The 22,999-nt window shown below is 42.6% G+C and overlaps 2 protein-coding genes across 4 annotated transcripts in view; one reads left to right on the top strand and one right to left on the bottom strand.

The window, feature by feature from the left end:
* The window catches only part of tmprss3a (transmembrane serine protease 3a), a 90,930-nt gene extending 80,005 nt beyond the window's left edge, over nt 1-10,925 (top strand). Inside the window, exon 14 of the mRNA XM_035945743.2 lies at nt 10,750-10,925. Coding sequence (XP_035801636.1) covers nt 10,750-10,794 — 45 coding nt within the window. The 3' untranslated portion in view covers nt 10,795-10,925. The remainder of the gene's footprint in view (nt 1-10,749) is intronic.
* An 85-nt stretch (nt 10,926-11,010) lies between these two features.
* On the bottom strand, nt 11,011-22,697 carry pknox1.1 (pbx/knotted 1 homeobox 1.1). Of its 3 annotated transcripts, none has more exons than XM_023264789.3 (11): nt 22,598-22,697; nt 21,072-21,184; nt 19,776-19,906; nt 19,148-19,319; nt 17,828-18,028; nt 17,494-17,644; nt 17,258-17,355; nt 16,196-16,324; nt 16,030-16,106; nt 14,314-14,480; nt 11,011-12,866 (listed from the first exon to the last, which is right to left on the bottom strand). In XM_023264789.3, exons 2-11 carry the CDS (start codon nt 21,120-21,122, stop codon nt 12,685-12,687), a joined length of 1,359 nt encoding a protein of 452 aa, XP_023120557.1. In that variant the 5' UTR covers nt 21,123-21,184; nt 22,598-22,697; the 3' UTR covers nt 11,011-12,684. The 3 variants fall into 3 exon arrangements, with proteins under 3 accessions (XP_023120557.1, XP_035801641.1, XP_035801640.1); XM_035945748.2 differs by having other exon boundaries at nt 17,527-17,644; XM_035945747.2 differs by lacking the exon at nt 21,072-21,184 and having other exon boundaries at nt 17,527-17,644; nt 22,598-22,684.
* Between the last annotated feature and the right edge of the window lie 302 nt (nt 22,698-22,999).

Below are 22,999 nucleotides of genomic sequence, written 5' to 3'. Positions count from 1 at the left end.
CTACCCCATAGAAGCAACAGAGCTGCTGGATCATTTCTAGGCTTGACTACTGTAATTCCTTATTATCAGGTTGTCCCAATAGCTCTCTGAAACATCTACAGCTGATCCAAAACGCTGCAGCCAGAGTACTGACAGGAGTTAGCAAGAGAGATCATATTTCTCCTATATTGGTTTCTCTTCATTGGCTCCCTGTTAAATCTAGAATAGAATTCAAAATCCTTCTTCTGACATATAAAGCTCTTAACAACCAATCTCCATCATATCTTAAAGACCTGATAGTACCATATTACCCTAGCAGAACTCTTCGCTCTCAGACCACAGGCTTACTTGTTGTTCCTAGAATCTCTAAAAGTAGAATGGGAGGCAGAGCCTTCAGTTATCAGGCACCTCTCCTGTGGAACCAGCTCCCCGTTTGGGTTCGGGAGGCGGACACCCTCTCTATTTTTAAGACCAGGCTTAAAACCTTCCTTTTCGACAAAGCTTATAGTTAGGGCTGACTGGGTGACCCTGACGGGGTGAGCTGGTGTTTTCATTTGCACAACTGACTTCCCCTCTTGACGTCCCTTTAGTTTGCCCCTAGTTATGCTGCTATAGGCCTAGGCTGCTGGGGAACCTCTCTTGATGCACTGAGCCCTTCTCTAACTACCTATGTATTTACTATATATACCATTATTGCATTACATTCACTCTGTTTCTTTCTGTGTCCTTTCTCCGAGTGTCCCTGGTCCCAGAGCTGGATGCTGGATGCTTCAGATGTGTGGCTGTGTTTTATGGTCCTTGTGTCCCACCCCCCACCTCTCTATCTCTACCCCTCTATCTGTATCCCTCTATCTCTACCTCTACCCCTCTATCTCTACCTCTCTACCTCTTCTGTCCCTCTCAACCCGCCCGGCCAGCAGGCAGATGGGTCCCCCCACATTAGAGCCGGGTTCTGCTCGAGGTTTTTTTCCCTGTTAAAAGGGTGTTTTCCTTGCCACTGTCGCCTTTTGGCTTGCTCTGGGGGTCAGGCATATGGGTTCTGTAAAGCGTCTCGAGACAATTTGACTGTAATGGGCGCTATATAAATAAAATTGAATTGAATTGAATTGAATCAAGGCACTCTCAAAACTACGGCCCTGGTAAGAGTGAATGCGACTTGGTACCCCAAACTTAAAGAACCATTCATTCAACAAGACCTGGGCAACTGTGGATGCATGCTGGTCCCTTGTTGGGACAGCCACAGTGTATTTACTAAACACATCCGTCATTACAACTATTTCTGGAGGGTTCCAACACTTTAAAATCAATGGCCACAATCTGGTTTGGCCTAGATGCAAGCAAATGGCCCATAAAGCTGTGTGGAATGGGCCCAGAGTCCTTTGCAACCTGGCAGCGGTCATATTCTCTAATCCACTGCTTTATGTCGGAGCACATTCCTGGCCAGTAACAGCGCTCTCGTACCAGCTCAGTAGTCCAATCAATACCTTGGTGGCCATGTTCTTGATGGAGCTGTTTCAACATCTCCTGTTTCAGGAGAGCCGGCAAGACCATCTGGAGATTCTCCTCCCCTCCATCTGAGCGGGAAAGCCTGCGGTAAAGCATACCATCTTTTTCCACCAAACGATCCCACTGTCGCAGCGGTGCCAAGGCTGGCTTGTCACCTCTCATCTGGGGTCGGCTGAACTTGCCTTCTCCAAAAGACCAAGACCTCTTTCAGGAGGGGATCAGACTCCTGCAACGAACGAATGTCAGAGAGAGAATGGAACGGAATGGCAGACACCATGGACTGGGTTGCTGGAGCCACTGAGACTGGGGGAGCAGCTTGCTGAAGAAAAGCTGGAACTGATGTACCAGGTAGGACCTGCTCAGCCAAGCTAGAGCCTGACATACTGCCGAGAAAGGGCATCAGCATTTGTATTGCTGTGGCCAGACCGATACTTGATTTCAAAGTCGAAAACAGCAAGTTGGGCGGCCCACTGGTGCTCTGTGGCCCCCAGTTTGGCAGACTGGAGATGGCTTAAGGGGTTGTTATCTGTGAAGATAACACACTTGTGTACCAACAGATATTCGTGGAACTTCTCTGTCATTGCCCACTTAAGGGCAAGAAATTCCAGTTTCATGGAACTGTAATTGGCCATATTATGCTCAGTTGGTCGAAGACCGTGGCTAGCATAAGCTATTGGCCTAACACGACGCTCCACCTCTTGGGACAAAACAGCTCCTAGACCACTGTGACTAGCGTCAATCTCCAGGATGAAGGGACGAGAGAAGTCTGCCTATGCCAAAATGGGAGCTGAGACCAATTTTGCCTTCAAGGCCTCAAAGCTCTCTTCACACTGAGGTGTCCATGCAGAACCAAAATCTTGTTTCTGGCCTCGTTTGGACCGGCTGCCTGCCATTATTGTCACCAACTTGTGTAGGGGACCTGCCAACTTGGCGAACCCTTCCACAAAGCACCTATAGTAGCTAGCAAATCCCAAAAAGAATGCAGCTCTAAAACATGACCGGGATGCTGCCACTTGGCGAAACACTCTCCCCAGAGATGACATGCCCACCTCCTTCTGAAAGAAAGCACACTTCTCCAACTTGGCTTTTAAGCCCTCCTTCTGGAGACGACTCAAAACGCCTTCCAGACGCTGCAGATGCTGGCTGATAGAGGAGGAAAACACCACGATGCCATCGAGGTAGAGGAGAAGAGACTGACACTGCTGGTCCCCAAACATCCTCTGCATCAACCGCTGAAAGGTGCTTGGGGCGTTACACAGCTGAAATGGCATCCGGTTCCATTCAAAAAGACCAAAGGGCATGCAAAAGGCTGTCTTAGGCTTGTCCTGCTCAGTCACGGGGACGTGGTTATAGCCGCTGGCCAAGTCCAAGGTTGAGAACCAACATGCGCCAGAAAGGGTGTCAAGACTCTCCTCGATACGAGGAAGAGAAAAAGCATTCTTTCTTGTCTTGCTGTTGAGAAGTCGATAGTCTACGCACATGCATAGACTGCCATCCTTCTTCCTGACCAACACAATGGAAGAGGCGTAAGGACTACTACTCTCCCTGATGACCTTAGCCTCCAGAAGCTGGTTAATGTGGGCCTTGGCCTCCTCGTTCTCCGATGGAGGAATAGGCCGGTAACGCTGTCGCACAGGAATGTTGTCAAGCAGTGGGATGTCATGTGAAATGAGGTCAGTACAACCCAAGTCGCCATCATGTGCAGAGAAGAAAGAGCTGTATTTCTGCAGTAGAGACCGCACCTCGGGTTGATCCTGTTCTGCCAAGGCAGACAGGTCTACCGGTTCTACTCCACTCTGCGCAGGACTGCCAGCCACTTGGGAGGATACTGTGGCTGTGGCAGACCTCACCTCAGTGACTGCAGTAGGTAGACTTATAACCTGGGCATAACTGAGGGCACCCAGGCTGGTACGAGGGTAGAGCATGACTTCAGTTGTCCCGACATTGACCACCGGGATGTAGACCATAGATTTCTAACACTGCCCGATACCATGCTATACTGAGCCCAGGAGGTCACCACCAAGGCCGATCATGCCTTCATATGCCACTTACTCCCCACCCAGTCAACCCAATAAACCCCCAAAAAAAAAAAACAAAAAAAAAAACACAAATAAAAAAATCTACAAAACCAAAAAAAGGATAACCGGATAACTAAACACACAATCCCCAAAAAAACTAACAATAAATGAATGCAAATAACAATAAATGCTGAGTCAAGAACTAACGATAAAGGATCCCAAGATCTGTAGACAATAATTCTAATACTAATAATTCCACTAATACTAATAAGAAGAATAATAACACTAACAGGTGTGCTAGGCAGTAGGCACGCGCACACCAAGATTATTATTTCTTTTAAAACATCATACAAAAAAACAATAAAACAATTGCCGATGAGCGGAGAGCTTGCCGTAGTGACCCCGCAGACAGAACAGCAGTAGTCCGCTTCAGAGGTAGAGCCGCCCGTCAGTGAAGACGCAGCTTCTCAGGCAACAGGGGAGAAAGCCGTGGAAAAATGCAGCACGATCACTGCCAACAGCAACCAGAATTCATCGGTATTTCATGTGCAGCCCAGCAAAGATGCATAAAAAACGACAGACAGGAATGAGCCAACCTACCTCAAAAGTCCAACGCAGCGCGTGGATTATTATGGCCGGCTCCGAGGCTACACACACACCTGGCTCCCGGCCTTCGGCCAGGATACGGGCCGACTCTGCTGGGAAGCAGAAAGCACATCAGACACAGCACTAATATCGCCCAGAGATAGAATGACTGCGTCGAAACATACCTGACGAAAGTGAATAGAGAATGCTCGACAGCCAGCGTCTCGAAACCACCACACGGATCCACACATCCACACCAAACCACGCTACTGATGTCACCCTCTGGCTCCAGGAACAGGTAAGAGGATGCACGTGCAAGATGCACAGCCCTCTCCCATATAACTGGGCGTGGCACTGCCCAGCAAGCAAGGTGCATTAGGATGATTACTCCCAGCTGCACAGACCTGATCCAATACACACAACATGAGTGGAGGCAGACGGGGCTGTCCTACCACACACAGAAATCCCTCTCCCACCTCCAACTGGTCCAGAACACAGCAGCTCTGCTTCTTACTGGTTTTAACAGACGACAGCACATCTCCCTTGTTCTGGCTTCCCTCCACTGGCTCCTTGTCTGTTTTAGAATTGATTTTAAGATTTTACGATCACTTTTAAAGCTTGCCAGGGCCTTGCCCCTGGGTATATTTTAGACATGTTAACCCCATACATCCCCTCGCGCAGCCTTAGATCCTCGGGTGGATCCCTCCTAGTTGTTCCAAAGTCGAGGCTTAAATCCAAGGGTGACTGCGTCTTCTCCATCAGGGCCCCTCGGCTTTGGAATGACCTGCTTGAGAAGATAAGGTTCGCCGAATCAGTAAATTCTTTTAAATCACTTCTTGAAACCCACTTTTACAGACTTGCCTTCTAGTAAAGTTCTCTTTTATTTCTCTTTATAACTATGTTCTACCTGTCAAAGCACTTTGTGAATGTTCTTCTGAAAGGTGTTATACAAATAAAATTATTATTATTATTATTATTATTATTATTATTATTATTATTATTATTATTATTATTATTATTATTATTACCTCTGTTTGGCTTTCCTCACGGCTCTGCGGACATTGTACATAGCGGCTTGGTAAGATTTAATGTCTCCAGTAGTGAGTCCTGTGTTGAAGGCGGCGGTGCGGGAGTTCAGAGCGTCACGGATGCCTTTGTTCATCCATGGCTTCTGGTTTGGAAACTCCCTGATAGTTCTTTTGGGGATAGTGTCCTCCACTAGTTTCCCAATAAATCCCACAACCGTCTCCGTAAATATGCTAATGTTATCACCAGAGCTGCACTGGAACATTCCCCAGTCTGCTGTCTCCAAGGCGTCCAGCAGGGCAGCCTTTGATTGGTCAGACCAACACGTCACTTCTCTCTCTGCCGGGGCTGTTCGCTTCAGCTGCTGCTTGTACCTGGGCAGGAGGAGGATGGAGGCATGGTCTGACCTGTCAAATGGTGGTTGAGTCTCTGCTGCATAGCCATCTCTGAAGGGAGAATAACAGTGGTCCAAAGTTTGGTCTCCTTTGGTGGGGAAGGTGATGGCTGGCGACTTCTGGCATCACCTTCCTCAGGTCGGCACTGGTAAAATCCCCGGCCACGATGAGGGCAGCTTCCCGGTGGTTAGCCGGGTAGCCGGAGTTAGCCTCATGTAGCTTCGCTAATACAGCATCCATGTCCGCCTGCGGGTGAATGTAGACGGCACTGAGAATAACAGAGGGGAATTCCCAGGAGAGGTAGAAAGGCCGGTATTTGATTGTTAAAATTTCCAGGTTGGGCAAGCAGGACTTTGAGAGATAAACAACATCTCTGCACCAGTTGTTGGTCATGAGACAGACACCCTTACCTTCAGACTTTCCCGACTCAGCCGTTCTGTCCATACAATGAACTGTGAAGAACTCCACTGGTTGAACGGCATGGTCCAAGATTGTGGGGGTCAGCCATGTCTCCATGAGGCAGTTGATGTTGCAGTCTCTTGTGTCCCTCTGGTACCTTCTGAGCTTGTCCAGCTTGTTGTCCAGGGACTGGACATTCGCGAGCAGGATACTAGGTAGTGGTGGCCAGTGTGCTCGTAGCCTCAGCCTGTTCCTAATGCCGGCTCATTTCCCCCAGGGCCTGTTATGCTTCCGGTGTCCTTTGTTGGAGGGGCACCGCAGGATCTCGCTGGGCCAGGACGCATCGGCAGTAAAAGTTCGAGAATATGGTGATAAACCAATATTCATTAGTGTGTCTCTGTCGTATTTGATATGACCAGGACACGCCATGGTGAATGTCGTGCAAAAAGTTAAATAATTTAAAAAGTTGTAGCAATGCTGGACCAGGTACGATGGCTGCCACACTCACCGGCGCCATCTTGAAAAAAGGGGCAAAACGTAGAAGGTTTTAAACTGGCCAAGTCAATCTCCAGACTTAAACCCTATAGAACTGCATTTTACCTCCAGAAGAGGAGACTGAAAGGAGTAACCCACCAAAACAAACAACAACTGAAAGAGGCTGTGGTGAATGCCTGAAAAACATCACAAAAGAAGAATGCAAAACTTTGGTGATGTCAGTGGGTCACAGACTTGATGCAGTTATTGCAAGCAAAGGATTTACAGCTACAGGGTCTCCACTACATTCATTCTGCAGTGGCAGCTCACCGCTGCTAAAATCCCAGCCGCTGCTCCTTTAAATTTTTATTTATTTTTTTTTAATCGCAGCAAATACACCACCACTGCATGTCTCCACCTTCACAGCAGTCTTGCACTGTGTTGGGTACTCGCAAGTACTAAGGTAAACTACAGATAACTATCTTGCTGTCAGTATCTACTCTTTTGTGCGTGCGTGCGTGCGTGCGTGCGTGTGTTTGTGTGGGTTGGGGGGGAGCCTGCCGCCGCTGCTGCTGGAAAAAATCCTAGAGGAAACACTGCAACTAAATATTAAGTCTTATTCATTTTAATGTATTTTATGTCCATCTGTTCCAATACTTTTGCTCACCTAAAAATTTGGTGTTCTGTTATAAATAACGTCATCTTCTTAGTTGTTTATCAGATCCAGATGTAAATACCTGGAAACAAAAGCTGAAATGTTGATCTCTTCTCTCTTATCTATTGTTTGATGTCAAACCCAAATGTTTTCAGTCTATAGCAAAAATAAAGGAACTGACCTCACTGTTCCAATACTTTTGGAGGGGAATGTACCTTGAGGCACAATGTGCAGCTCTGAGAGACCTGAAGCAGACATAGCCCTGAATTTCACTTGCTCAGAAGATGGTACTTTTTCATCATGTCTACAGATCAGGCTGTCGGGTGTTGGAAATAAGTAGACAGGGCATTCATCAGAGAAAATCCAGTTCTCCCAGTCTTTTGGAGTGAGAGTTATGTACTTCTTTGTGAAAGACAGTCTCTTCTCCTTTTGCAGTTTCCTACGTTGCCGGTACGTTGCCTCTTGTAAGCTTTCAGCTCCACTGTTTCTGTTAAATAACGATGCATAGCGCTCTTAGAAATATCTTCTCCAAGACTTTTCAGTCTCTGAGTTGCCGGCATGACTGGAGTCTTTTACCCTTGGCCTTTCTCATCAGATCCTTGGTTCTTGCTGTTAGGCCAGGGGTCCGTTTCACAAAGCAGGTTTAGTCAAAACTCTGAATCTGTTAAGCCTGAAATGAGGGAAACTCAGATTTTTCCGTTTCAAAAAGGGAGGCAACTCAAACCAGAGAAAGAGGGGTAACTAGCCTGTTTCACACAGGGAGGTAACTTAAGCTCTCGGTCAGTTAACGCAGTAACAGAGTCTATGAACCCAACCTGGTCGGGACCAGGTTTTTCTCAGTAAACCTTGAGTTTCTCACTGTCTCCGCCCTCTTTTAGTCACACACGCTATTTGATTTCCTTATTCATTCAGTCAGTCAGCAGGCGAGTTTTGGCATAGCCTAGTTCTGCCGTCTGTCAAAATGACATGTCCTTTCGTTAACAATCCAGTGGATGAAGGAGTGGCATTACTGCGCGGAGAATTAAATATTCATCGGGAGATTGTTATCAGACCAAGCATAGATGTTCTTGCATTACCGGACAATTATCTTTTTGAGCGGTACCGTTTCACGTCACAGTCCATAATCTACATACACAACCTAATCCGTCCTTACGTTTGCAACATTACCAACTGCAGTCATGCTCTCACATCCCATCAGATATTGTGTGTTGCACTGCGGTTCTTTGCAAATGGAAGTTCTTTGTATAACGTCGGAGATGCAGAGCACTTAAGTAAGGCAACTGTATGCAGGGCGGTCAGAAAAGTGTGCCTGGCCCTGAAACAGCTTTTACCCATCTTTGTCGTTTTCCCTGGACATAAACCTGTTAGAGCCATCAAGGAGGAGTTCCACAGGATTGCAAGCGAATGATGAGATCTGTTAAATTAATTTTAAATCATATTCTGTTAATGCCATTGTGCTGCAACCCCAGACTGGGATTAGTAATTTTAATTTTTTTTTAGGATTTCCCAGGGAGTGTTTTTATATTTCATCTTAAGCTGCGGCCATGTGCGCTTCTCCCCTGCGTAATTGCACCCTAAGTGAAATAATAGGCTACCATTCAAACAGTTTTCCCCTGTAATATTATTGTGATTGCAAAGGACTACATTTAAACTTTTGCACTGACCCAGGCAGCAATGTTCTCCCACGCCGTCTCCCTGTCTTTTGCAACTGCAGCGGTGTTGCACTTCTTTCTAAAAACGTGTCCAAACTCGCCATATAAGCGCATTAAGATTTCCAATTCAAGTGGGGTGAAAAATGCAGCTCTCCGCTTGTCAAATCATGGCTCCATTGGTCCTGGCTTTTTGTAGTTGTGGTGCATACGCTTAACTCTGGGTGAAACTACTCCGAGTTGATAAAACAACTCAAATCAGCTGTTCTGGAACCGGAAACTCAGAGTTTCCTATCTCAGAGTAGATCAACACAGAGTTCAGGGTCACACTCAGAGTTTGTTGAATCTGCTTTGTGAAACGGACCCCATGTGGACGTCCTCACCGACGCAAGACTTTGAAAGATCCTACTTTGTTGTACCTTTAAAAACACTTCTGCACCCAGCAGATACTTTTACCAGATGCTTGAGTTACCTGCTGACAAGTTTTTCCAGCATTTCGACTAGCAATGGTCTGTGCATGAATCTCAGACTCTGAAAGAGTAGCTTTTCCACCCTTACTCTTCGCCATGGTAACAACACTTCTAAAATTTGGTTGTGAACGTAATACAATTTGGTCAAGCAAGAATTGTATATACTTAGACCTGACACTTTGACTAGACAAATAGTACCTGATTGACCAGGTGTAACACATTTTGGTGACAGACAATCAAACATGCTGTCCAGTCTCTCCAGTGAGAAAGAACTTTTGGGACATGGTGTACAGAACCGTCCTCTAAATCAGCCTCGTCAACCTTCCTGTTTCCATTGCAGTACAAGGTCCACCAGCTTTCACTGCAGCGTTGAGTGCACAAAAATAAAACAAGTAGTAGTCAGTGGATGTACCTCCAGTTCTGCATGCACATAGGAAAGACAGCAATGAAGGGTATGCTATATTATTCTTACTGGCAAATTTGACATTGTTTTGTTTTTTGATAGTCACATTTTATATATTAACTTGCACCCTTTGTGATTTGCAATTTTTATTCTCACAAAGCAATTTGAAATTGATTAATTTGTCATAGTCTAGAAAACCTAAGATTAAAAAAAGCACACACTGGGACATCAATACAAGAAGTTCAGGAGGACCACATTTAGAGGTGGTCTTGTACTGTGGTTTGATCTCAGTCACATTCTGAAGAAAATTGCCACAAATTGAAGGGTCACTTCTCCTTTCTCCTCCTAACTCAAGCATGCATTGCATGCAGTAGCAGTGACAAGTCAGTCAAACACACTCAACTAATTTGCATGGTGAGATTAAATCAAATTCTAGGCACAACTGACACATAGATAGCATTTTATTATCAGGTGTAAATGCAAAAACACACAGACCAGATGTGATTATCAAGATAATGTAGTCAAATTTGTTTACATATTGTGCAGATCCAAACCCAAAATGCAATGGTTTCATTTTAATAAATATGAAAGATGCCTTATGCATCATTTTGTTAACATTTTCACAAATTCCTACATATGTAGAGGTTTTGGAAAATCCACTACAAAACAGAAAGGAAGAACTGTAGCTTAAAAGCAGTGCTTAGTCATGTATATTTGTAAAGATGGAACCAAAGATGTCTTTAATACAAACTCACATTAAGCCAATAGTGATAAACCTTACCAGAGAACTGACTCCATCCATCCATTATCTATACACCGCTCAATCCTCATTAGGGTCGCAGGGGGTACTGTAGCCTATCCCAGCTGGCTTGAGGCGAAGGCAGAGGACACCCTGGACAGGTCGCCAGTCTGTTGCAGGGCTACATATACAATCACACTCGCACTCACACCTACAGGCAATTTAGAATGGCATATATTTGGGACTGTGGGAAGAAGCCGGAACACCCGGAGAGAACCCACACATGCACAACACAGAAAGATCCCAGGAAGGCTGGGACGCGAACCAGGGATCTTCTCGCTGCAAGGCGAAAGTACTAACCACTACACCACTGCGCAGCCCAGACCTGACTCAGTAACCCAAAATACTTGTTCTATGTTCATGTGTTAGCATTGTCCCATTTGTTTTTCAGAAAGAAGAGGCGCGCAGTACACCTGATCTGAGCAAAGACAACTGAATCACGAAGTTACTTCTAAAAAATAAAACAAAATAAAAAGATACCTATAGAGACAAACTGAAGTACTACCCAAGAGTACAATCCTGTTTGGAGATAAGATAAGATAAAGTTCTTTATTTCTCCCCACGCCAGGGGAAATTTACATTGTTACAGCAGCTTATGTAACAGTAACAGAGGCAAAGCTGATGGAGCAGAATAAAGAGACAGCGGGCGATAGAGAGTTGGGCATCATTTATTCCAAAATAGAAAGCTCTAAGGCAAAACAGACGAGAAAAGTGAACAATGCTTCATATAAAGCAAGACAGACACAAGTGAAGAACCGAGAGCTCAACAAAGGCCCACCTAGAGTCACTAAACCTTCAGGCCACATTAAATCAACCGGGTCTCACCTTTACAAGGATAGAAAAAAAGATTACTGCACCTATTAACAGAAAACTGTTGTACAGTACATTATTACAGTTATCTAAAGAAGAGGCACCCCAATTTGTGCAGTAATATCAACACTTTGCTAATGAGATTTCAAATTTTTCACTACATTGTTTGTAGTGGCAGGGGGGCCGACAGAGGCTACAGTGCTTACTCCCATTCCTTCAGGCAGGCTATAAACAAGGACTAACTTTCCAACTGCTCTCTGTTTTCAATGCAGTAGCATATACATGTACATAAATAAAAGCTGAATGTGAGCAAAACATCCACTGCGTCTTGTTGATGATGGATTTCATATCTCACTGCACTTGAGGAAACTGCCCTACCAGGGCTTTCCATCTCAGGACCATGTGATTTAGCATAGTGTTCTGAATTGTGGATTTGAGAAAGTGGTGCCTACGCAACTATCGTAAAAACGATTAAAAGATGTATGGTATACACAATGTGAGTTAAACTTGAACTGTATATTTCTAAAACGCTGAAGCACTGCAGTCACATTACTGTGTAAGATAATATCTTCAGACAACTGGGGTATTGCAGTACACAAAATAAAAGTATTAACAATGCTTTACAGAGCACAAAAGTGTTGCGTAGTTTAGTGTCTTTTTGACCAATTTCTCCAAGGGTCAGATTTTCTTTATGTGCTTTTTAGCTAGAAATCTCTAGAAAAGAACAGAAAAGGCCTTGTTAGTATTGTAAGTTAAAACCAATTAAAATAGCAATTCTCATGACCATTCAATTCCTTTTTATGTTATTTAGAAAACTTCATATAACCCTGAAAAGCAGGGTTGCTAGCTTCAATTATGAATCTGTACATAAATATTCCTTACAAAACAGGTGAACGCAAAAATGAAACAAAAACACACAAATTTTATGTCTGTATATAAAAATAAGCATTTCTCCTCTTTTTTTTCTTTTCAATCTCTCCACTTGTTCTCTGTTTGGCCTGTGGGAACCTGTTGGAGAGCCGTGGAATAAATTGTAAGTGTGTACATTTACTTGAAACACAAGCATGCAAAAAGTGAAGACAAACCCTTACAGATACAACTTGTGTTGGCATCCAAAATTAGAATTCAACTGGGGAAAAGGTAGAGATAAAAAAAGAAAGGAAGGAAAAATAAAGTCAATTAATATTTACTAAGACAGCATAAAAATTTGCCGTATGTGTTTTTAACACTTATTTTTTCCGTTTGATTTAATCTTTTTGAGCTTAAATATACAAAAAAGTGCACTCAACTAAATTTAATGGGAAAATAAACGGTCTCTGAAATGAAACTCCTGATGAACACACACACACAAAGCATACAGCAGTTCAGCAGGATGAAGGGTTGGAAGAGTTTAGGACCATTTTCCGGCAGGTCCTGTGCTTTTGTGCTCTATGTAAACCTCCTGCACCTGTGCTCTGTAGACCTATTTATGCATGTCTGGTGAATGTGTATATCAGTGTGTGAGGGATTGTGTCCTCTACTGCAATGAGTCGCTGTTGTCCAGGCCCAGCCCAGCCATATCTGTGTCATCATCCTCATCTCCACTGTCCCCCGACTCGTCTTCACTGTGGCCTCCCAGCATAACCTGCTGTACTGCCAGTGTGGCGCCGTCTGACGTCAGGCTCTGCAGGCCCTCAACGTTCATTGTCACCATTGTACCTGAAAATAAGGAAATGACTAGAGAGAATTACTATTTAAAAACTGCAATTAGAAGGTGTAATCTTTCATCAATACTGTTCTGTTGTTAGATTTTTTTTAAATGTAAAAATCTACACACCACTTATTGCTAAAACTGGCAACTTTCAAAGACTATACATTGCTTGCCTGCTGTTGCTTTGATCTCTTTATTTACTGTTTTAACAGGCAGCTTTCAACAGTTTAGAACTACTTTGTAGTGCTACTCTTGGATGTCGCCTTTTGTGACTGACAAATAGTTTCAATCACTGGCTAGTAAGACATGTTAATTTTATGCAACCTGTTTGTTGAATTAAGCAGGACAGGTCTGTCATTTGGCTGGAACATTCCAAAACTTAATGATCCAACAAAAAGAAGGGTAGGTGAGGCAATATGTAATACTTTTAGAAATGATATGTCTCTAAATAGGGATCTGTTGGTACATGTATTAGTCACAAATCAATCAGGACAAGGTGTTTAGTTGGAAGGATAATTGCTCAGTTCGGTACTATCTGTAATCCAAACGGTAGCAGAAGTCCATTCCTATTTCAGTCTAAAACTGAACATTCTAGAGGTTTCAAGCAGAATGTTCTAGCTTAGTTGATAAATTGAGCAGACAATATGCAAATTTTAGTAAACATTTATTACTAGCTTTCATGCAGCCAGAATCTGTGACTTCTCTGCTTATACTATGTGGGTCAAACAACAGCCACTATGTGTAAACATGAAGCCCCAGTTGATTCTGTCCAGTGACAATTCTAATAAAGTTGATTCAAACCAAATGGCTGTGTGTCTACAAAAGAGAGAAAGGTAGCTTTACTTTGCAGACTCCTAAAGCTCAAATTGCACTGCTGGCTTTAGTGGTTCTTTTAGGTCAATTCTGAATATGATGTGCCGGTCTTAAAGGACGTCTGTATTTCATTCATTTTACACTTGCTTTAACTGATACAGTACAAAACATGGCCAATAACACACTTTTGAATGTTTTATTTTTTCCAAAATAAATGACATTTAAAGCATTTCTTTTCCTTTCTTTGCTATCCTGAAAACACATTGAACTGTGACCCCAAAACTGAGTTCTGTTTTAGAAATCATGTTTTTAGTTCAATGCTTTTTAAGACCTGCAGATATCCTGGATTACCAGTGTGCAGAACAAAACCAGTTACATATCTGTGAGATATGGTTCCTATGTTGGCACTTTCGTAGACAAGAATTTGATTTTCTAAATATTTTGTGAGATTGTGCTAAAAAATAGCTCAGGAAAGAACATTTGTTATTATCACTAACTAATTGTTCTCCTGAAATTAGTTTACATTCCTTTCTCTGCCTTAAATCTAAAAACCTGCCCACAGAGAAATAGCTGCCTCGCTTTGTGACTCATTGGCTTTTAATTAATCAGTTCTAATTGTAGATCAGGTTTTCTGCTGCATACCATCTGGCATGGTAACTTGCTGCTGGCTCCCTCCGACTGCTGCGATGGAGTCAGGCCAGAAGCGCTGCAGTGGCCTGTTTTGAGGCGTTTTCTTCTTGGCTTTGGGTGTCTCAGAGGAGCTGGCATCCAACATGGGCTGCAAAATCCGTCTCCGTGCATTAATAAACCTGGAGACACAAGATGATGCAGGTTGGTTTTCTCTTTCTGGTACTGGCTGGAATTTGTGTGGACTATCTTTACCCCAAATTCTTAGATTCAAGCAACAAACTTGTTTCTTTCAGTCTGAAACAGACTTAAAAGCAACAAAATTCTGAATATGTCTTGTGATAAAATACATCTGACTGTGATTTAATTGAAACTGTGGGTCTAGTCAGAAAGCTGTTCTCTAAGGCCTTGTCCACACGTAGCAGGGTTTTTGTAAAACCGAATATCCTGTCCCCTCCGTCTAGAAAAAAACTTATGTACACACCACCTCATTTTTAGATAAAAACTTCATCCACACCTACCCGCGTAAGTGCGTTTTTAAGCACATTCATAAGCATGCCGGACCTTTAGGTGGCAGTACTTCCCCAAATCCTAGCAAGGTGGTGGAGAATAACCGTCCTTAACGTCGTCCTTCGCCTGTGTTGTTGAATGTGGAGCAGTATCTGGGCTTGTAAAAACAAGCAAGTAAAAAGCGCCTGTACAAGAAACAGCGCCCAAAACCTTGTGAGAGCATCCATACCGTTACCGAATTATTATTAATTAATTGTTATTTCTTATATACCTCACATTTTGTTTCAGTTTTATTTTTCTAAGGTGCTCTTTAAAAGCCGTAGGGGACCTCTAAAGAGCTCTGGTTTGTCTTTCATCATCTGCAAAGTTTCTTTTCGGCTTCTTACAATTTGCAGAATTCAAGTGCTTGTAATAGAGAAAGAAACACAGCATGGACGTCTTGGTTTATCTTCATTTGATTATGTCTTAGAAGTTTCTTTTTATTTTCTTAACTTCTTGTAAGTTATATCACATATTCCGTAAGTCTTAAAATGACAGTTTTCTATGTGTGCACTGGTTGTTTACAACTAATCCAATGATTTTGCTCTATTCCTTTTTCAGTCCTGCTCTAAGATTTATTGATATCAGCATACGTCACATATGCGACACAGGTCGCATATGTGATGTAAGAACATATTTTGTCGCAGGTGGTGACATTTCGAAACGCAAAACCCCGGTTACTGATGTCCACATGAAGACGCATAAAACGGAGAATTCGCAAATCTTCACTTTGGTCGGAGTTTTTAAAAAGAATCGTTTTTGATGACGTAAATCTGCTTTTTCGTGTGGATGATAGGCCGAATCGTAGAAAAATATCTTCGTTTTGTGAGATACCCGGCTACGTGTGGACAAGGCCTAAGACACCAAGATCTGAACCACACATTTGTCATTTGTGTTAAATTACAGAAGACATTTGGAAAGGATGTCTGTACTGGTATTCACTAAAAAAAAAGCTTTACTTTTACGTTCTTTCAGCCTACAAAATGATACATTAAATTGACATAAGGTAAACCTTACTCACTTTGGGCCTGTTGGTATGGAATGCAAATAAGTGTCTGACCAATTATATTTCTACAATAGGTAAAAAAGTTAATGGCATCACCAACATTGCTGTAAATAAACTTAAGATGGTGTAGTTAATTGGTATGGGGCAGTGCCTTAGTGGACCACCTGGAAACTCACCAGTTGTTGACCTGCAGAAGTGTCAGGTTTGTCTGAGTGGCAATCTGTTTCTTTTCATCTTCTGTAGGATAGGGATGCTGCATCAGACAACAGGAAAGAAATGCATCAGTACTTTTTTTCAAAAAGGGTGATACACATGGAGAAGATGTGATGCCCGCAGACTCACCCCAATGTGCTGAAAGAGCCATGAACGCATGACATTGGTGGCATGTTTGGGTAGAACACCCCGCTTGTTCTTGGTTGAGCTGTCATCATGATTAAAGAGGTTCAAGTCCTGGTGAAACTGCAGCTGAAGCTGAGAACACAGATGTCCAATTAGCCATCTTTCTCTAAATTCATCTCAACAGCAACACATTGTTGAAATTACAGTGTGAATATGGACTTCATGTCAAAACTTCAAATCATTTGCATTGAGTGAACACAGCAATCGCAAAAATACCTCCAAAGTTTACTCTTATCAACAGACAACATCTGACAAAGACAAAGATATGCATTCATAGGTCAACTGCAGTTGAGTAATCATATCCCATAGATATCAAGTGTATTTTGAGATTGTCAATAAAACACATTTTTAAAACATTCAATATATAATGCCTGAGTAGCAGAATAGTTTTGTTTAGAACAATAACAAATTATTTTCCCCATCTAATGCACTGTATGTAAAATCATGAAATGCACTTTCTAATTGGGTGTTATGAATCACAAGACAATAATGTCATCACAAAAGATGTACAGACATAAAGAGTAATCAAGAAATGTAGTCAAAGCATTCACATCTATAAAATGACTATCTATAACACCGTTAATGCCAGTAAACTACAAATTATCTGTTTACAATTTTAAAGCAGAGACATTGAAGCCACTTTGTAAAACTACTTAATGCAAGCATTTTGTACATGTTAAGCATAACTAGCATCAAGAATTCTAACCAATTAAAAGCTTTTGAGTAGATACTTATATGCAGACTGAAACGTTGGAAATTTACACCAGTAAAAATTTCTTGACTTGGGGTCATTTATGGGCTCCTGTCATGCCTCCACGCTGTCTACTGTATAAGCCACTGACTTTGACAACAGACCAAGTCACAAATAGGCAATACCAGATGACATCAGCAAGCCTATGTGCCTCACTCAGGACCGCAGAGCCTGCCTTCCAGCAAGGACGAGAATAATACCAATAGTAAATCAGTGGGATAAATGTATACAGAACAGATAGCAAGATATACTACCTGATTGTTTTGGACGCGTATTGTCCCAGGAGAAAGAGCCTGTGTTACCACCTGGCCCTGAGGAGTGACGACTGTGACTGGCTGGTACACCGTGCCACCTGAATGAACACATGTACATAAATTCAGATTATAATAAACTGCAGAGCTGTAAAGTGCTAAAGTGCAGGCTGCAACAATGAGATCGTTTCACACTCGTGCATGACAATATCTCAGCTGCAGTCACAACAGTACAGTACCTGAGGGAGGGGTTGTATGCCATGGTGACATACCTGCGACCACCTGGGTTGGGTTGACAGTTGTCACAGTAACATTTCCTTGCTGCAGGGCTGATGCTGGCACTACAATTTGACCCTGGGGGCTGATGGTCCCCGAGATGGAGCTGGGGGTCTACAGAGCATGCATGCATACATAATAGGCCTGAGTCATATGTGTGAGTTTTTAACATTGATAGGTTTTGTAAACTTACTTTTATAATTTGCTAATATACAACAGCATGGACAGCTATTTGTGGTACATGATTCTTCACCTAAATTTGTTTCGCGATGATGCCTACAGTTCACCTTTGCATACCTGAGTCTTGGTGGGTGAAAAGCTTTGGGCCTGGCCTTGTACAGGGGAATATGGGCTTCCCGGCTCCCCACTCAGAAGGGTCTCACTGTTCATCTTTGTCTTGAGGCAGGCGATGTAGCGGCTGCAGAAGTCTTTACACAGATCACTCACCTTCTCCAGCTCCAGGAGGTGGATTCGCAGCACCTGGATGGCTTTCACCATCTAGAGAAAAAAAACACAGAGGGTTCATGGCAGTGCACCATAGCAGTCTTTCATAAGCTAAATGTGCTTCCATTTTTCCTCTTAGAAGTCTTATGACAAAGCATTCAGACAAATGATGTAGCTGTTCCATTTTGCATCTCGTCCACTTCCATCCTACTTCTTTTCAGAATTTTGTTACATTTTTGATGTAGTATTGCTTGTATTTGCATTGGATTATACTAAAGTATCTGTACTCACCTTGTTGTATACCTCCCTGTGAAGCAAACTGAACATTTAGGTACTAATTATTTTGGATGTTTACTGGTCAACCAGAGGATATAGTGGATGGATTAGACAGTGATTTGACCATCAAGAACAAAAGCTAAAACACCAAACATACATGTATACACTAAAGGCTAAAACATATCTATGCCAGGTTGTGTTGGTATTTGTGTCAATCTTGGCCAGCTAAGGGACACTTGCATCCTCAGAGGTCAGGTTTAGATGAAGTGGTCTCCCATGCTGCACTCAACTACCTGAATTAAAACACAAAGTCAAATTTGCCAGTGCAATGACACAAAATGTGACGTATAGTCATTCTGACAAGGTAACGAATTCTAGTTGATGGAAAGCAAAAGGATTTGGCAGGACAGCATGTCACCATGCTGGGGAGATCAAAGGTTAAAGAGAAGTAAATATGTGTGTAACCTTTGTTATTCATTTTATGTCATACCTTAAAACTAAAACCATCATTTTGTCATTTGCTTATTAGCTCTACAAGTAACTATCACCTAGATATAAAGTAGGAGCTGAGGGTTCAACAGATACAGAATAATTAACAGAGAAACTTGACTCTGTTACCACTCTAACTACTTTAAAACCAAAATCAAAATTAGTGGTGTTGTGAAGATGAAGCTGTGGGCCACAATATGTTTGTCTCTTCCCACTTTATAGTGCACCCAGTGCTTGTTATAGGAAGCTGTTCTATTTGAACAATTCCATGTATGCTGCAGACTGCAAAAGTGCAAACTCAATTTGTAGTTCACTGTACAGTAATTTTAGTGTTTGAGGGAAGCATAAAAGCAAAACAACAACCAGAAATTTCAAAACTTTTAGACCTCACAGTCAGTGATGCCTCACCAGGTTGTCAAGTTCAGGGTCCTCACTGAAGAAAGGTTTCCCCTCCTTCTCCTGATTGCGGACAAAATTCTCAATGTCCACATCAAAGCTTGCTGAGGTGATGCATTCAGAGCTCAGTGTAGACTGTTCACACTTCTCAAACAACAGGGCCAATAGAGGGAACAAGGGATGCCTGTGAAAAGCACACACATGCGCACACACACGCACACACATATGTGATGCTGAGCCACACCCTCATTTCTGGCCTTGTTTGATGGCTTCTCCGGTAAAAGAACATGAATATGAAAACTCAAAGAAAAAAACTAATAATAGTGTCATATATATGTGAATATGTGAGACCAAAATGCTACAGAAATTTACACAAGATCAGACAACAACAAAGATAAAATAAATAAGCAGCAGTTGTTAGCACACCCTGCCACAATTTCAAATGCCAAACAGCAATAAGAAAGTCACATGAATAGAGGGTAGGACTTCATAGATGGCATGTGATGTTTCTAAGTCACAGTTTAGTTTCCCAGCTGAAGAAGACAGATTTAGAGTTAGAAGGGTGTTTTAAATGAAGATGATGAAGCCTCTGTCTGTTTTTATGTTTCTCTCAACAACAAATATACAGAAGTATCTCTACCGATATATGGATGCTTTGTCTGCGTCCATGGGTGTCTGTGGCTCTGTGGGTGCTGGGCTGGGCACCTCTGCCAATGTCCCCTCAATAAACTTCTGCTCCGAATCGCTGTCTACTTTCACTACACCTTGCATCTGCAGTGAGAGGGAAAACAAATGTGAGAAAGACAGACAGAAAGTGATGGGAAAGATGAAGAGAAAGGCAGAGAATGAGAGACACAAAGACATCATGTGAAGACCAAGTGTAGCAAGAGGTTAAAACATAATACCAAGCCTTGCTTCAATATGAAGCTTTTGCAACGTCATGAGGATATAGCTAGGAAAGCCTTTTGAAAAAGTTTTTTTTCATGTTACACTCAATTGAAGAATGAGGACTTGTTTGCTTTGATCAACAAGATAGTGTCACGAGCTCTCTCGTTTGTGAGAGAATTTATCAGTGGGTGGCACTCAAGGGCATTTATTATACTTTTGACCGGAAAATGACTTGTTATGCATCTCTGGTGGAGACATTCAGTTAAATATGCATCTGAATTCTCATACCCTCCAGTCTTTCAACATAACTTTGTAGGCATGTGGTGACTAGACTAAAACCAGAAAGTGCTACTTTATAATCTCAGTGAAGACCTAAACATTACTAAATCTGGTGTTATAACCTAAAGGCAAATGAGAATGTAATCCCTAACCTATGCCTTCACCTGATGCAAATAACAAGACACACTATAATGTTTCTGCAAAGATCCACTGGAGGCAGATTCATTACTTAGGAGCCAAGTTTCTTCTCCTTTACTTTCACACATTTTCACACCATGTCTGTCTACCAACAACAAAGAATGCCTGTCAGCATAAATCAAATCCCAACGATGTGATGGACACCACATAGCCTAAAAATAAGGAGTTGCTTGGGGTGAGACAACTTGTCATTAGTCATAGATTGTTCTTAGGTCTCAATGCCCCCAAATTTGGCCCTTGTATAGTAGATGTTTAGTAAGTAATTTACATAAGCACAAAAATAGAAATGCTGGGAACAAATACAGATTCATAAAACATCACTGATGTCTCCCATATAGTGATTATTTTTGTGGTGGTCTGCCACAGACAGACAAGCTGAAGTAACAGCATTAATGTCATCTGTGCTCTAGTGTTACATTGAGAAAATCTTCCCTTTGTTTGGTTATCCAGGCCGACTTATCATGGCTAGATACATTATCCTTTTTACTTAGCAAACAAGCACAAAAAAAGTGCAGTTCACCCAGTAGGGGCAGGTTGTGAAGGTTCCCAAACCAATTTTTTTCCCTCTCACCTGCTGCTCGCCCTTTGGGTACTTGTCTATGGAAACCGACTGGGCTGCCATCACGTTCACTGCAGACGCTGCAAACACTGGGGCATTATAGAGAGAAGGGATAGGTGGCCAACCTACACAATGCACATAGTTTCAATTAGACTGCCTGCAGGCACAAGACCTTTAAATAAAGTGACTGTTCTGGTGTGAGAATTAAAGGTTATTAACGTTATTAGCTCTGTTTACTGGGTTTGTGTGTTTAAATTAGAATAAGCTTATCTTCCCAAATTGTTAATAACTTTATGGTAGATGGGTATAAAGTTATAAGTCAACAGTCTTATTAACAAATATTTACTAACATTACAGCAAGACGAAGACAACAATAGCAATATATTACAAATATTAAAAAGTTGCATGCTGAAAATGCATATACATCTGGGCAAATCAAGGTAACGTGGTGGGACCCTCAAAAAAAGAGTCAAGAGTCACTTGGTCAGAGTTTATTAGTAGTTCCATATAGCTTATATGGGCCACTCCCAAAAACGACAGGAGACTCATATTGAGAAGCTGAGGTATGTTGTAATGATAATAGTGAGCTTATGTTAGCGTTACCCTTCAACTGCTGTTAACACACCCACCACGACATAGCTTTTTAGCCTGCGTTAGCTGCAGACACCGATCGAGACGGCAAGGGAAGATAAAAGTTTAACAAATCTTTTGGGGTAACATTGGCCGACCATCCTCTAACCGGGACAGCATTGTTCATAAACTAAGTACCTCGGCTACAACAAACCTTTTTTCCCCTCGATATTTAGCTATATTTATACATTTAGCGTTAGCTTGCGCACCCAATCTGTGGTTAACCTAAGGCACTCGTTCGACCGAGCTAACATTAGCGAGGTAGCTAACTGTTAACTTTAAAGTGTTTTTCATGTTGGTACTGTATAGCCAAAATGCAAAGCGCCATATTTAGCGAGGTGAATCACTGCCAAAAAACAAGCTAACCTAGCTAGCCAGGTACAAAAAAAGAGACCCTGCTGCGAATTGATACGAATGGAGCTTTTGTCGAAATGGGACACCTTCGGTCGCTTCAGCGTTAACAATCAACATTGTAAATTAGTATGTATGTCTTGTCAGCTGTGTATAGCAATTCGACTGCAACAATACTAAGCATAGGCTGCACACCAGGCTAGCCCGGTTGATCCTCAAATCCTTCCCCCATCAGTCAATCACTCATGCGGGGACAGCTGCCCTCTCCTTCCCCTCCCCTACACGCTAACGTTACAGCTGTCGGGCCTCGTTTCTAGCTCTCGCCCTTTGCTTTCCTACAATCCTCCTCTGCCCCCAAAACGCCGACATATTCTTTACTCCCCTCCCTTGTATAGTTTTTTTTCCCCCGTAGCTGTGCGGCTTCTGCCACCCTTCTTAAAACACCCTCCGCTGCCCCGACTAGGGCCGTACTCCTCGCCCCGGGGCATTTTTGCGTGCGGCCCAGATTGTTTGATTGATAGGGAACTGAAAAAGAGGGATTTTGAGTGACAGCTTACCTGAGTGCCAATCTTCGTCACACTGACAAGCGGCTGCAGCAATCGGGACCCGCAGTTGTCGCGTTGCGTCATCGCGCAAGGGCACGCAGGGGCGCTTGACTCATGAATATGTATAAAGTGGGCGGAGACATGACGTCCTATTGCCTGAGAGTCCCTCTGCACCCTGCTAGGGGTTTTTGTGCTTGACAAATGCTATTTACTGCCCCAATTTCCACACATTCTCGAATTATATCTCCAGCTTTACGTTCCTTGGTTCATAACGTTTCACAATCTGCACAGAAACATGACAGATAGTGATTGTTTATTCCTTAAAAACGAGGATACCAAGGATAATTAGGGAATTACGCGCAAGCGCAAAATTGTGATCATTAAAATAGAAGCACAGATAAACCACTTGCACAC

The sequence above is a fragment of the Amphiprion ocellaris genome, chromosome 11, assembly GCF_022539595.1.
Source record: "Amphiprion ocellaris isolate individual 3 ecotype Okinawa chromosome 11, ASM2253959v1, whole genome shotgun sequence".
NCBI classification, from domain to species: Eukaryota; Metazoa; Chordata; class Actinopteri; family Pomacentridae; genus Amphiprion; species Amphiprion ocellaris.
This window is presented reverse-complemented; position numbering and strand designations above follow the sequence as displayed.